Source organism: Peromyscus eremicus, chromosome 18 (assembly GCF_949786415.1).
Source record: "Peromyscus eremicus chromosome 18, PerEre_H2_v1, whole genome shotgun sequence".
NCBI lineage: Eukaryota > Metazoa > Chordata > Mammalia > Rodentia > Cricetidae > Peromyscus > Peromyscus eremicus.
The window spans coordinates 2,814,868-2,826,965 of NC_081434.1; the positions used below are offsets into that span (position 1 = coordinate 2,814,868).

The following is a 12,098-nucleotide window of genomic DNA, read 5'->3' on the forward strand; positions in this document are numbered from 1 at the left end:
ACGGCTGCAGATTTGGGGACTCAGTATCATTATTTCAACACTAAGAATCTGGATGGCTTGCCTTTTTCTAGTCCCTGGTATCTGAACATCCTGTTTTTGTTTTCCGATTCACTGTGTAGAGCAGGCTTGCCTAGAACCCACAGAGCTCCACCTGCCTTCACCACCATGCCCAGCTTTGAACACTGTTTTTGGTTGGGTCCCTCAACCCTACCTGTGACCCTGTGACCCTCTTTCACTAAGTTCCCTTGAGATAGTTCAAAATGTCCTCTGTCTCCTATTGAGACCTTCCCCTGTCTTCACATGGTCCCCTCCGGCTCAGTCGTTCCATCCATCTCATACTTCGTGCCTCGTCCTCCTCCAGGCTGCCCCTTCTCCCTTCATCTCCCTCCATCCTCCTTCCAGAACTATCCTTCCGTGGTGTCATGGCTAATAATGAACTAGCTATTGCCTGGATCTCATCCCCCTCTGAACTCACTCCAAGAGATGAGACAGATCGATAGTCAATTATCAAGTAAGCCAACAGTGGCCACACAGGGTGAGGGCAAAGACATTCTCATAGCTGGTTGTTGGAATTCTGGTTCACCTTCCTTCACCCACTCTTAGAGCTCCCGCCGCCGCCGCCGTGAGTCCTGCCTGGAAGCTTCAGAGAGACAAGAGGAGGAAGGCCTAGGGTGAGGAGAGGGCAGCGTTCACTCTGAGAGCGGATCCTCTTTAGACCTTTACCCTCTTTCCTCACCGTCTCCTCCCTGCGGCTGGACAGCCCTGAACCATGGGGTCGATACCGTCTGCAGCCCAAGGCCAGGTTTGCACAAACCCCATGTGCCCTGTGGGTAATGTGATGTCTGTGTTTGCTCAGCGTGTAACCCCCTCCTACCAGGGCAAGAGGTCCCTGAAACGGAAATGCAGAAGGGAAAACCTGCAAGGGACCTTTTGGGGGGGCTGCAAGTCTGAGCTGTGGGGTTTCCTACGCAGCCCACGGGAGACCTTCATCTAAAGAGGTTTCCTGGTGTCTCTTCCTCTGCCTTTTGTCAATTGTGTCCCACTTTTATCCCCCTCTTAGCTCTAAGTTCTTCTTATAATGACAGTTTCAGTGCCCAGGACCAAGACCAGGGTAAGGCAAAGCGAGGCCCTCACCTGGTGGGCAGAATTTTAAGGTGAAGGCAAACAGTTCATCAATGGAGAAAACCAGTATTTTAATGAAAGCTGCTCAAACACAGTGAATGCTGCAGACCCATGACGAACAAAACAGCATCTTTAAAAATAAACACAGGATCCATGTTATTCACTTTCTTTTTTGGCTCTGCTTAAAAAAAAAAAAAAAAAAAAAAAAGGAATGGAAGAACCTGTCATCATCGTCTACACATTTTCTCCCCGAGCCCCCCACCCCCCACCTCTAGACTCCTTCGGGCTGTTCTCATTTGGGCGAATAAGTGGCTCTGCTTCTACTTCCCTCCCCACTCTCAAGCCTGTCGCTACCCCCAGCCCCCAGCCAGCTCGGTGGCAAGGCGGGCTGTGTGGCAGATGCCTGGGTATTTATAACCTGGAAGTACTTCTTGGGTAAAGTGACTAAGACGCTAAGAGCGTATTTATAGCTAAGTTCTGACGTAAGTGTCAGTGGGGAGGTAGGACCAGGCCAGGCGCACCAGCCAAGGGGGGTGGGAAGGACTTGAAACCATGGGCACCTGACGAGGAGGGTGTGGGAAAGGTGGCGTCAGCGACTCCCACAGCCACTGCTTGCTACTTCCCCTGAGCCTGATTCCTGGCACAAACAGGTAAGCCCTCCTAGGCACCGCCAGGGATGGGCACTTACAGTCTCATGGTCCAGACCCACAGGCTAGCAGGCTGTCACTCACCCGCAGGGACCAACAGAGAGGGGACTGAGAGCCACAGAGAGCAGTAGCCGGGAAAGTCTCGACTACGTTTCAGGGTCTGGGGAGAAATGCAGGCGGACAGAATTGTCTCCTAACCCTTTTTTCCTCCCTCTCTACTCCATGGCGCCCTGAATTTCTAGGAAGTCTGGCCTTCACCATCGTCGGGCTCCATGGCCATGTGTCAAAGGTGGCAGGGATGCAGTACGGAGGACTCCCTCTGCTGTCTGGCATTAGGGAAGCAAAGGAGCAGAGGAACCACCCCTTTCCACTGCCTGGGAGGGAGGCATATCCCTCCTCTCTGCAGCAGCCTCAACCCTGTCCCCAGGATTCTCTGGTGTCCAGTGGCTGCTGTCCAGTGGCAAGGCACTGCCACACGGTGGACACTGGTGGTATTGAGGATCAGCCTTCCGAGAACATCCCTTTCCTCGGTCCAGATCTAGAACTCTGGAGGCAGGCCACCACACCAAGCTAAAGAAGGGGAAGATGTGAAGTGGGTGGGGGGCTCTATGTCACACTCCTTTGGCTCACAGCTTTCTCACCAAGATGCTTCCCAGCTTCTTAAAGAAACTGGTGTTGCTGGGCGGTGGTGGCGCATCCCTTTAGTCCCAGCACCCAGGAGGCAGAGCCAGGTGGATCTCTGTGAGTTCGAGGCCAGCCTGGTCTACAGAGTGAGTTCCAGGACAGGTTCCAAAGCTACAAAACCCTGTCTTCGAAAAAAAGAAAAAAGAAAAAGAAAGAAAGAAAGAAACTGGAGCCAAGGAGAAACGCCAGCCGGGTACCACCCTCCTGTATCAGAGGTAGAAGGTCACTCCCATTTAAGGTCATGCACCTTAGGGCTGGCTATGTAGCTCAGTGGTAAGGTACTAGCCTAGCATGTGCAAAGCCCTGATTTCAATCCTCAGTGCCAAATAAGAGCCAGGCATGGTGGGTGGTTCTTGCCTCTAATCCTAGCACTCAAGAACAGAAGTTGGAGGTCACCCTTAGCCATATAGGGCATTGAAGGTCATCCTTGGCTACAGAGGGAGCACAAAATCAGCCTGGAATTCAGGAGAGTCTCAATCAAACAACAGTAATAGAAAAATAAAGCAACTCACCGTAGTCTCACGACTAAGAAGACTGAGGCAGGGGGATCACTTACTTACACCTAGGAGTTTAGCCAGCCTGGCCAACATAGAAACATTTCATCTCAAAAGATAAAACAAACAAACAAAAAACATTAACAACAACAATAATAAAACCAGTCTAACAGCCCGGGCAGTGATGGCGCACACTTTTAATCCCAGCACTCAGGAGGCAGAGGCAGGTGGATCTCTGAGTTCGAGGCCAGCCTGGTCTACAGAGCGAGTTCCAGGACAACCAGGGCTACACAGAGAAGCTCTTTGTGTGTGTGTGTGTGTGTGTGTGTGTGTGTGTGTGTGTGTGTGTGTGTGTGTAGGGGGATGTTAGGGGGTGACAGAGTGGGGGTAGGGAGAATGGAGTCAGAGATTGGGGGGTGACTCAGAAGGCAAAGCTATTATTGCCTTGAAAGCACAAGGCGACAAGCATTAGAGTCCCCGGAGCCCAGGTAGAAATGGGGACGTGAGCTTGTAATCCCAGTGTTGGGGAGGCAGGCACAGGGAGCAATCCCTAGGGCTCACTGGCCAGCAGGTCTAGTCTAGTTGGTGAGTTCCAGGCCCATAAGAGACCCTGTCTCAAAGGAGGATGGAGTTCCTCGGGGTGGCACCCAGGGCTGTCCTCCGGCACACACACACACACACACACACACACACACACACACTGAAAATCAAAGTCAGTGGAGGGTGTCTGGAGGGCTGGAAGATGAGCCAAGGCTGCTCTGCTTTTCCTGCCTTGTTCTCTGTGTCCCTTAAACTTCCATTTTCCAACCTCGTTAACCGAGGCCTGGCACCAGCCCTGGCATGCCTCACATTTGGCCAGCTCCTACGGTGCCCTAAAGACAAGTGGTCAGTGGGCACAGGCTCTGCAAAGGTGCACGCCCTTCTGCCAGCCTCGATGGACTCTGCCCTGCTGTGGGGTTGCATCACTACCACCCCCAACCTCTCTGGGTTTCCCCAGATATCACAGAAGCACGTCCTCACCCCTTGCTCTGGCCCTCCCCCAGCTGGACTCTGAGCAGCCAGCGCAGGCAGGGTCAAAAGGTAATGTCCATGTCCCGTGGCACTGCCACCTTGGCCTGAGCAAGAGGACCCCATTTTCCCGCCACCCCTTCCAAATTCTCACCCCTATCCCAGCTGTAAAGTCAGAAATGGAGACCACCATTCTTCTGACCTACAGACCCTCAAGAGCTAACCATTGGATTCCATGGCTGCCTCATAAACTGTTACAGAAGTGGTGGGCAAGCCGGGGAGACAGGACATAGGAAGGAGCCGCCCATCCCCACCTGGCTCCCATGGAGTCCCTCCTCTGAGTCCCAGACCTTGGGAACCGAGCATGTGAAATCATCCTTTCTTGCATCATGCATGTCCACGTTGCAACGCCCCCCCCCATGCCCCTACCTCAAGCTACCACAACCAGATGGTGAAACTTGAGCCCCAGGGGGAGACCTCCACCCCCTGCAGGGGCCTGATGGGCAGCTCAGCTGGCCAATCCTAAGGCTCAGAGGATAGGTCGGCTGGCTGACCACTAGGTGAGGGAGCCCAAGCAGTTGGCTCTAAAGAGGCCATGCTCAGTAGTCAGTCATGAGCTGTGAGGATCAAACACAGCTACCCATCAGATGATCTTCTCTCAGCTTGCTGAGCCCCAGGCCATCGAGGGCAAGTAGCTCTGCCCTTTTGTCAAGAGTAGCTGTGACACTGCTTGTTCCCGCTGCAGCGGCTGCACCCTCTTGGGCTCATTAAATTGCCATCCGAGGCTCTCGACTCAGGGCCGTCTACCTGGAGCATGGGGCTTTCAGAGGTCCAGCTCTGGCCAATGCTACTCTGGGCCTTGGCGTGGATGCAGAACGCAAGATCTGCATGTCCGTCCTGTGGGGGCCTATCCCTGGCACCCCCAGGAGAACGTGCCCTGGTCCTAGAGCTAGCCAAGCAGCAAATCCTGGAGGCCCTGCACCTGACCAGCCGGCCCAGAATAAGCCGCCCTCTGCCCCAGGCAGCACTAACCAGAGCCCTCCGGAGACTGCAGCCCGGGAGCATGGTTCCTGGCAACCGAGAGGAAGTCATCAGCTTTGCCTCCATCGTAGGTGGGTGAGGGGAGAGAGACGGGGGCCCTGGAGGAGGAAGGAGAGTCCTGGAAGGGAGGCAGGGGGAATGGGGTGTGGCTGGCAGAAGGAGGAGCTGAGGGCAAGTGTGGCTCTGAGGACGCGGGCAGTCCAGGCTTTGCCCGGAGGTCTGAATGACGGTGCTGGGCAGGGTGGCGGGAGCATCAAAGGGAAGCTTTGTCTCTGTTCACATTTATATTTGCTTTTTTTTTTTTAATCGTTTGAGCAGGCAAATCCACTTCCACCTACCGCTCCATGCTCACCTTCCAGCTGTCCCCTCTTTGGTCCCACCACCTGCACCATGCCCGCCTCTGGCTGCATGTGCCCCCGTCTCTCCCTGGCACCCTCCACCTGAGGATCTTCCGTTGCGGCACCAGGCGGTGCCGCGGATCTCGCACCTTCCTGGCTGAGCACCGAACGACTTCCCCAGGCTGGCACGCCCTGACTCTGCCCTCTAGTGGCCTGCGGAGCGAGGACTCTGGGGTCGTGAGGCTGGAGCTGGACTACAGACCCCTGGGCCCCAACAGCACCGGGGTCGCGGGACTGCCACGGCGGCTCTTGGACACCGAGGGACAGCAGCGGCCCTTCCTGGAACTCAAGATCCGGGCTAATGAGCTCGGGGCAGGCCGGGCCAGGAGGAGGACTCCCACCTGTGAGCCCGAGACCCCCTTATGCTGCAGGAGAGACCACTACGTAGACTTCCAGGAGCTGGGGTGGCGGGACTGGATCCTGCAGCCTGAAGGATACCAGCTGAACTACTGCAGCGGGCAGTGCCCGCCCCACCTGGCTGGCAGCCCTGGCATTGCGGCCTCCTTCCATTCCGCTGTCTTCAGCCTCCTCAAAGCCAACAACCCTTGGCCTGCGGGTTCTTCCTGCTGTGTACCCACGGCCCGAAGACCCCTCTCGCTCCTCTACCTCGACCATAACGGCAACGTGGTCAAGACCGATGTGCCAGACATGGTCGTGGAAGCCTGCGGCTGCAGCTAGCAAGAGGACCTGAAGGTTCTGAGTGAAGTTCAAGGTTCAGGTTGGGGGTTCCCTGGCAAAAGACTCCCATGTCTGGGAGCCTGAGATTTGCTGACCCATGCAGGTTCCCAACAGACTACCTGGCAGTATGGCTGGGCTTGACCCCTACGGAACTCAAATGGGCATTTTCTTGTCCTAGATTCTGGTCTATTTCAGGCTGTTTCCAATGTGGACAGATGGGTAAAGTGTTTCCTTTCCAGGGGACTGCCTGGCCAGCAGCATTTCCTACATCGAGCCCTGTTCCCGGACCGCAGGGGATGTCGTAGGAGGGAAAGAAGGACGCAGGGGAAAATGACTTAGTTTCCCCCCAGAAAAGAATTTCCTCAAGTAAGGAAGGGGGAACTAGAGGGCCCAGCAGACTGGGGGACGGCAGACAAGCAGGCTAAGAACAGGGACTACTGCCTGCTTTGAAACAACGTCAAGAGGAAGAGGAGCAAGGTGTGGGCATGGGGATGGGTTGGGGGGCTTAGGAGGGCCTGGAATTGTGAGTCAGTAAAAAGGGATGCAGAGCCCATGAAGTTCTCTAGCTTTCCCTCGAGGACAAGACATAATTTCTCACGTGGAAGACATAATTTATACTTTCTTAATAAAAACGAGAAAGAAAAGGAACAGTGAGTCGTCGTGATAAGGGGTTGGTGACATAGGTCACATGATAAGGGGTTGGTGACATAGGTCATAAGCGAAGTGTGGCCTGGGGACCTCTGCCAGGTCCTGGAAGCCCTCTCGGAGGTTTCAGAAACATTTTCATAATAATACAAAGATGTTATTTGCCCCTTGTTATCATTATCTCTACATTATACTGTGGGGACAGGGTCTGGTGGTTACAGCACTCAGAAGACTGAGGCAGGAGAATCACCATGAGTTCAAGATCAGCAGAATTCCAGACCATGAATTCTAGGCCAGGCTGAGCTACTGAGAACCTGTCTCAAAGCAAACAAAAACATCGAGTGAAGTTTTCCAGAGAATGTTATACAATACAGCTAATTACATCACTGCTGAGAGATCAGGAGCTTATCTATTCCTTTCCTTTTCTCCTATAAAAAGTCTTATTTACAGCTGGGTGGTAGTGGTGCACGCCTTTAATCCCAGGATTTCGGAGGCAGAGGCAGTCAGATTATCTCTGAGTTCAAGGCCAGCCTGGTTCACAGAGTGAGTTCCAGGACAGCCAGGGCTACACAGAGAAACCTTGTCTCAAGAAACCAATAAATAAACAAATATGGATATTTTAAGAAAGAGTTAAAATCTGAAGAGCTGATCCAGTACTTAAGAGAGCCTGTTGCGGCGCTGGAGAGATGGCTCAGAGGTTAAGAGCACTGACTGCTCTTCCAGAGGTCCTGAGTTCAATTCCCAGCACCCACATGGTGGCTCACAACCATCTGTAACGAGATCTGGTGCCCTCTTCTGTGTACATCATAAATAAATAAATCTTTAAAAAAAAAAAAAAGAGAGAGAGAGAGCCTGTTGCTCACAGGGCACAGGGGTTTGGTTTCCAGAATCCACATGGTGGCTCAGCCATCAATAACTCCAGCTCCGAGGAGCCCGGCACCTTCTTCCGACCTCCACAGGCACCAGGCGTGCATGTGGTACACATACGTGCATGCAGGCAAAACACTGATACACACAAAATCAAATAGACAAACCTAAAACGACATAAGTTAAAGAGAGGTTGGGGACACAATTCATTAGGGAAGGCACCTGCCACACAGTGCTGGGGAGGAGGCTATCTGTGTCGATGCATTCCAAGTTCAGGGACCTCAAAAAAAAAAAAAAAAAAAAAAAAAAGATGGCTAGCTGACGCACACCTTTAGTCCCAGCACTTGAGAGGCAGAGGCCAGTGGATCTCTGAGTTCAAGGCTAGCCTGGTCTACAGAGTGAGTTCCAGGACAGCCAGGGCTACAAAAACAAAGAACAAAAAACCAAACAAACAATAAAAAAGTGAGGTGGGATTGGACGAGAGGACCTCGCAGGTGAAGGCGACTGCTCCAGGCCTGAATACCTGGCTATGCATGTTCAGTCTCCAGGAGCCACAGCTTGGACAGAGAGAACCAACTCCCGCGAGCTGTGGTGTTGGTTGGAGTGAGATGACCCGCAGCCGTAAGTTTCTCCAGTCCCACCCAGCCCCGAGGTCCTGCAGCTGCTTATAAAATCATCACTCAGAGGCTTAATATTAATTGCAAATTATATGGCCTATGGGTCAGGCTTCTTGCTAGTTCGCTCTTATATTTTGTTGTTGTTTTTGAGACAGGGTTTCTCTGTATAGTTTTGGTGCCTGTCCTGGATCTCACTTTGTAGACCAGCTGGCCTCGAACTCACAGAGATCCACCTGCCTCTGCCTCCTGAGTGCTGGGATTAAAGGCGTGTGCCACCACCGCCCAGCTAGCTCTTATAATTTAACTCAACCCATTTCTATTAATCTATATGTTGCCATGTGGCCATGGCTTAACTGGCCTGCTGGCATCTTGTTGCTCCTTGGGCAGCAGGCTGATGTCTCCCAGACTCCATCCTTCTTCATTTCATGTTTAGTTTCAATGTACCACCTAACTTTATCCTGACCTGCCATAGGCCGATGCAGCTTTATTTATCAACCAATCAGAGCAACACATATTCACAGTATACAGAAAGACATCCCACAGCACTTCCCCTTTTCTGTCTAATCAAAAGGGAAGATTTTTAACTTTAACATAATAAAATTACACATAATAGAACAGTTATCAAGCAAGAATTACAGTTATAATATCTAGTCTATTTGTATTTGGCAAAGTTAAAGAAAATATTCTATCATCTATCCTCTATTTGTGACTCTAAAGTTTCACATCTAATTTATTTTTTATCATAACTAAGGAAAACTATAATTATAACTAACTAGTCTTCAACTACATCAAAGACCCCAGAAGGATATAATATTATTTATTACCTAAGTAAATAGGAAGTGCTTTGTAAGAGATGTCCATAATTCTAGAAATGACAGAGACATCTGTCTGCCTGGGCAGTCATCCAAAGTTCCTCTGCAATGTTGGGGCATCCATCTTCAGCCTATAGACCTAGAGTCTCTCAGTCACTTTTTCCTGTGTCCTGTAGCTTGTCTGGCGGTAGATTGCAAAGCAGGAACCTGAAGGACCATTTCACCTTGTTTTGGCAAAATTCAGTGGTCATTTTCCTGTGGGTCCTGCATGTCCTGTTTATACAACATATTATCAAGCAGTCCAGGCAAGACCAGTTTCTTGCCCAAATGGTCAGTTTTGCCAAGAAGAAGATAAACTCCATATGGAGTGTCTTAGATGCCTGTCTTCCTCTTTGAAGTAAATTGGTGCTGCCAGGAGCAGATGTGTCTCACTGTCCAGAAAAGTCTAAGTTTTTAAGTATTTGAAGATTAGCTACCTAAGTGAAATATATCTATGTATACCTAGAAAACTTAACTAACATGATTATAAGTTTGATCATCATAAACGACTAATTACTTTGTATTTTTAATTATATATTACAATTTAAATGAGTTGCATAAACATAATACCTTAAACAAGAATAGAAATATGTATATATAGTATAACAAAATTAACTTTAAATTTGTAACAATAAACCAAAATCCATAGCAATGTAAAACATTTCAAACAAGTTGTTGCTCTTTAAAAGTAGATTCAATAATCTACCCTTTTATACTATCATATCTATAACTTACATTTCTATATCATACCCCCTTTCTTCTTTTAGAAAGAGATTGAGCCGGGCGGTGGTGGCGCACGCCTTTAATCCCAGCACTCGGGAGGCAGAGCCAGGCGGATCTTTGTGAGTTTGAGGCCAGCCTGGTCTACAGAGCAAGATCCAGGAAAAGGCGCAAAGCTACACAGAGAAACCCTGTCTCAAAAAAGCAAAAAAAGGGCTGGAGAGATGGCTCAGAGGTTGGGAGCACTGACTGCTCTTCCAGAGGTCCTGAGTTCAATTCCCAGCAACCACATGGTGGCTCACAACCCTCTGTAATGAGATCTGGCGCCCTCTTCTGGCCTACAGGGATACATGCTGTATACATAATAAATAAATAAATCTTAAAAAAAAAAAAAAAAGAGATTGACTATGACCAATAACGATTTTTTTAATAATGATTTATTTTTATGTGCATGTACATCTGTGTGAAGGTGCTAGATCCCCTGGAACAGGAGTGACAGACAGTTGTGAGCCTTCATGTGGGTGCTGGGAATTGAACTCAGGACCTCTGGAAGAACAGCCAGTGCTCTTAACTTCTGAGCCGTCTCTCCAGCCCCCCAATAACAATTTGTAACCAAACCCTTAAACAAAGAGAAACATCCATAATTCACATTTTTTTTGTTGGGGGGGATGTGGGCATAGTTCTCTAGGCTACTTCCTGCTGATTGGGGACACTGTTAATCTTATGGGGATCCTGAGAAAATTGGGAGAGGGGCATAATTTTCTTAGAATTGCTTCCTGCTGTTTAGAGGGCAACAGTATCTCTGTGGGGTCCTGTAAGAAAGCTTAGATAGATCAGGTGGTGGTGGTGGTGGTGGTGGCGGCGGCGGCGGCGGCGGCGGCGGCGGCGGCGGTGGCGGCGGCGGACGCCTTTAATCCCAGCACTCGGGAGGCAGAGTCAGGTGGATCTTTGTGAGTTCAAGGCCAGTCTGGGCTACAGAGTGAGTTCCAGGAAAAGGCGCAAAGCAGAGAAACCCTGTCTCTGAAGAAAAAAAAAAAAAAAAGGAAGAAAGAAAGAAAAGGAAAAAAATGGGCTGGAGAGATGGCTCAGAGGTTAAGAGCACTGCTTGTTCTTCCAAAGGTCCTGAGTTCGATTCCCAGCAACCACATGATGGCTCACAACTATCTATAATGAGATCTGGTGCCCTCTTCTGGCCTGTAGGCATACATGCAGACAGAACACTGTATACATGATAAATAAATAAATCTTAAAAAAAAAAAAAGAAAAGAAAGCTTAGATAGTCAGTTCTCAAAAGATTAGCTGTAAAGTCTGCCGCCAGTCTCAGAGCAATTGGTAAGATTGTCTGAGATTCTGGCTAGAAGTGTAGTATGATGGACCATTTCATTTTAGAACTGTCCTGAAGAATTATCAGTCCAAGGCTAATCATTGAGTAATGTTCTTAGGTACAATGGCATTTTTCTGGACTGAGTAGAGTCGTTGTTGTGGGGCCCCATCTTCCTTTTGGAGACTTCAGAGATTGCTATTGGAAAGATTCATATTTCACTGTGGAAAACTTGAACATTAATAACATCAAAATGTAAAGTTTGGATAAATGCTGGATTGAGAAGGGATTCCCAGAAAGCAAGGACAAGCATGGAAAGAAATAGAATCTTGACAGCAATAGTCCCTAGGTTATTGGTTTTCTTCTGTCTCACACCAGTTGGCTCTTCTGATATGAGACAGAATTTCCTAATTTTTCTTTTAGCAATATGCTTGGGTTTAGAGAAAGAGAAAGCCACATTCCAACTCCAAAGCCAGCTTGATTTGTAATTGAATCGGGACCACAACTATTCTAGAGTTAAAGAGATATTGATGTTAGGCATTGAGATATTACCCTGTAGAGTATATTGGTATCAATAGGTACCTTCTCTTCTGCTGTAGACATCTAGGTGTCTAAGGCCTTATGATTTCTTAAAGATGGGTATTTCTATTATCCTGTAAAGATTAAAAAAAAAAAAAAAAACAGAAACCTGCCCCAATCCTTGTTTGTTGAGTTTTTCTTACAACTTGTAGAGATGTCACATCGGTGGATGAGCTATTACTTCTCCTCATCAAGAGGTTTCTCCTGTTCGAAGTGAATTTTTGTTAATTTTGTTGGTATCCATAGCTTTTCTTCTCCTGTAGAAACAAAAGCAAAACTCCTTCCCCAATGTAGGATGTCATCCTTGTGGTGATATTTTATTTGTGCTGGAATGTGGTGATATTGTGCTTTAATAAATAAAGCTTGCCTGGAGATCAGAGCAATAGGAACAGCCATTATAAGTAAACAAAGAAGTCAGGCAACGGT

General features: G+C 49.1%; 1 protein-coding gene across 1 annotated transcript; it reads left to right on the plus strand.

Annotated features, from left to right (window-relative positions):
• The first annotated feature begins 4,769 nt into the window (after positions 1-4,769).
• Inhbe (inhibin subunit beta E) lies at positions 4,770-6,072 on the plus strand. The gene is made up of 2 exons (XM_059245127.1): positions 4,770-5,067; positions 5,315-6,072. The coding sequence occupies exons 1-2, from the start codon at positions 4,770-4,772 to the stop codon at positions 6,070-6,072; spliced, it is 1,056 nt and encodes a 351-aa protein (XP_059101110.1).
• The last annotated feature ends 6,026 nt before the right edge of the window (positions 6,073-12,098 follow it).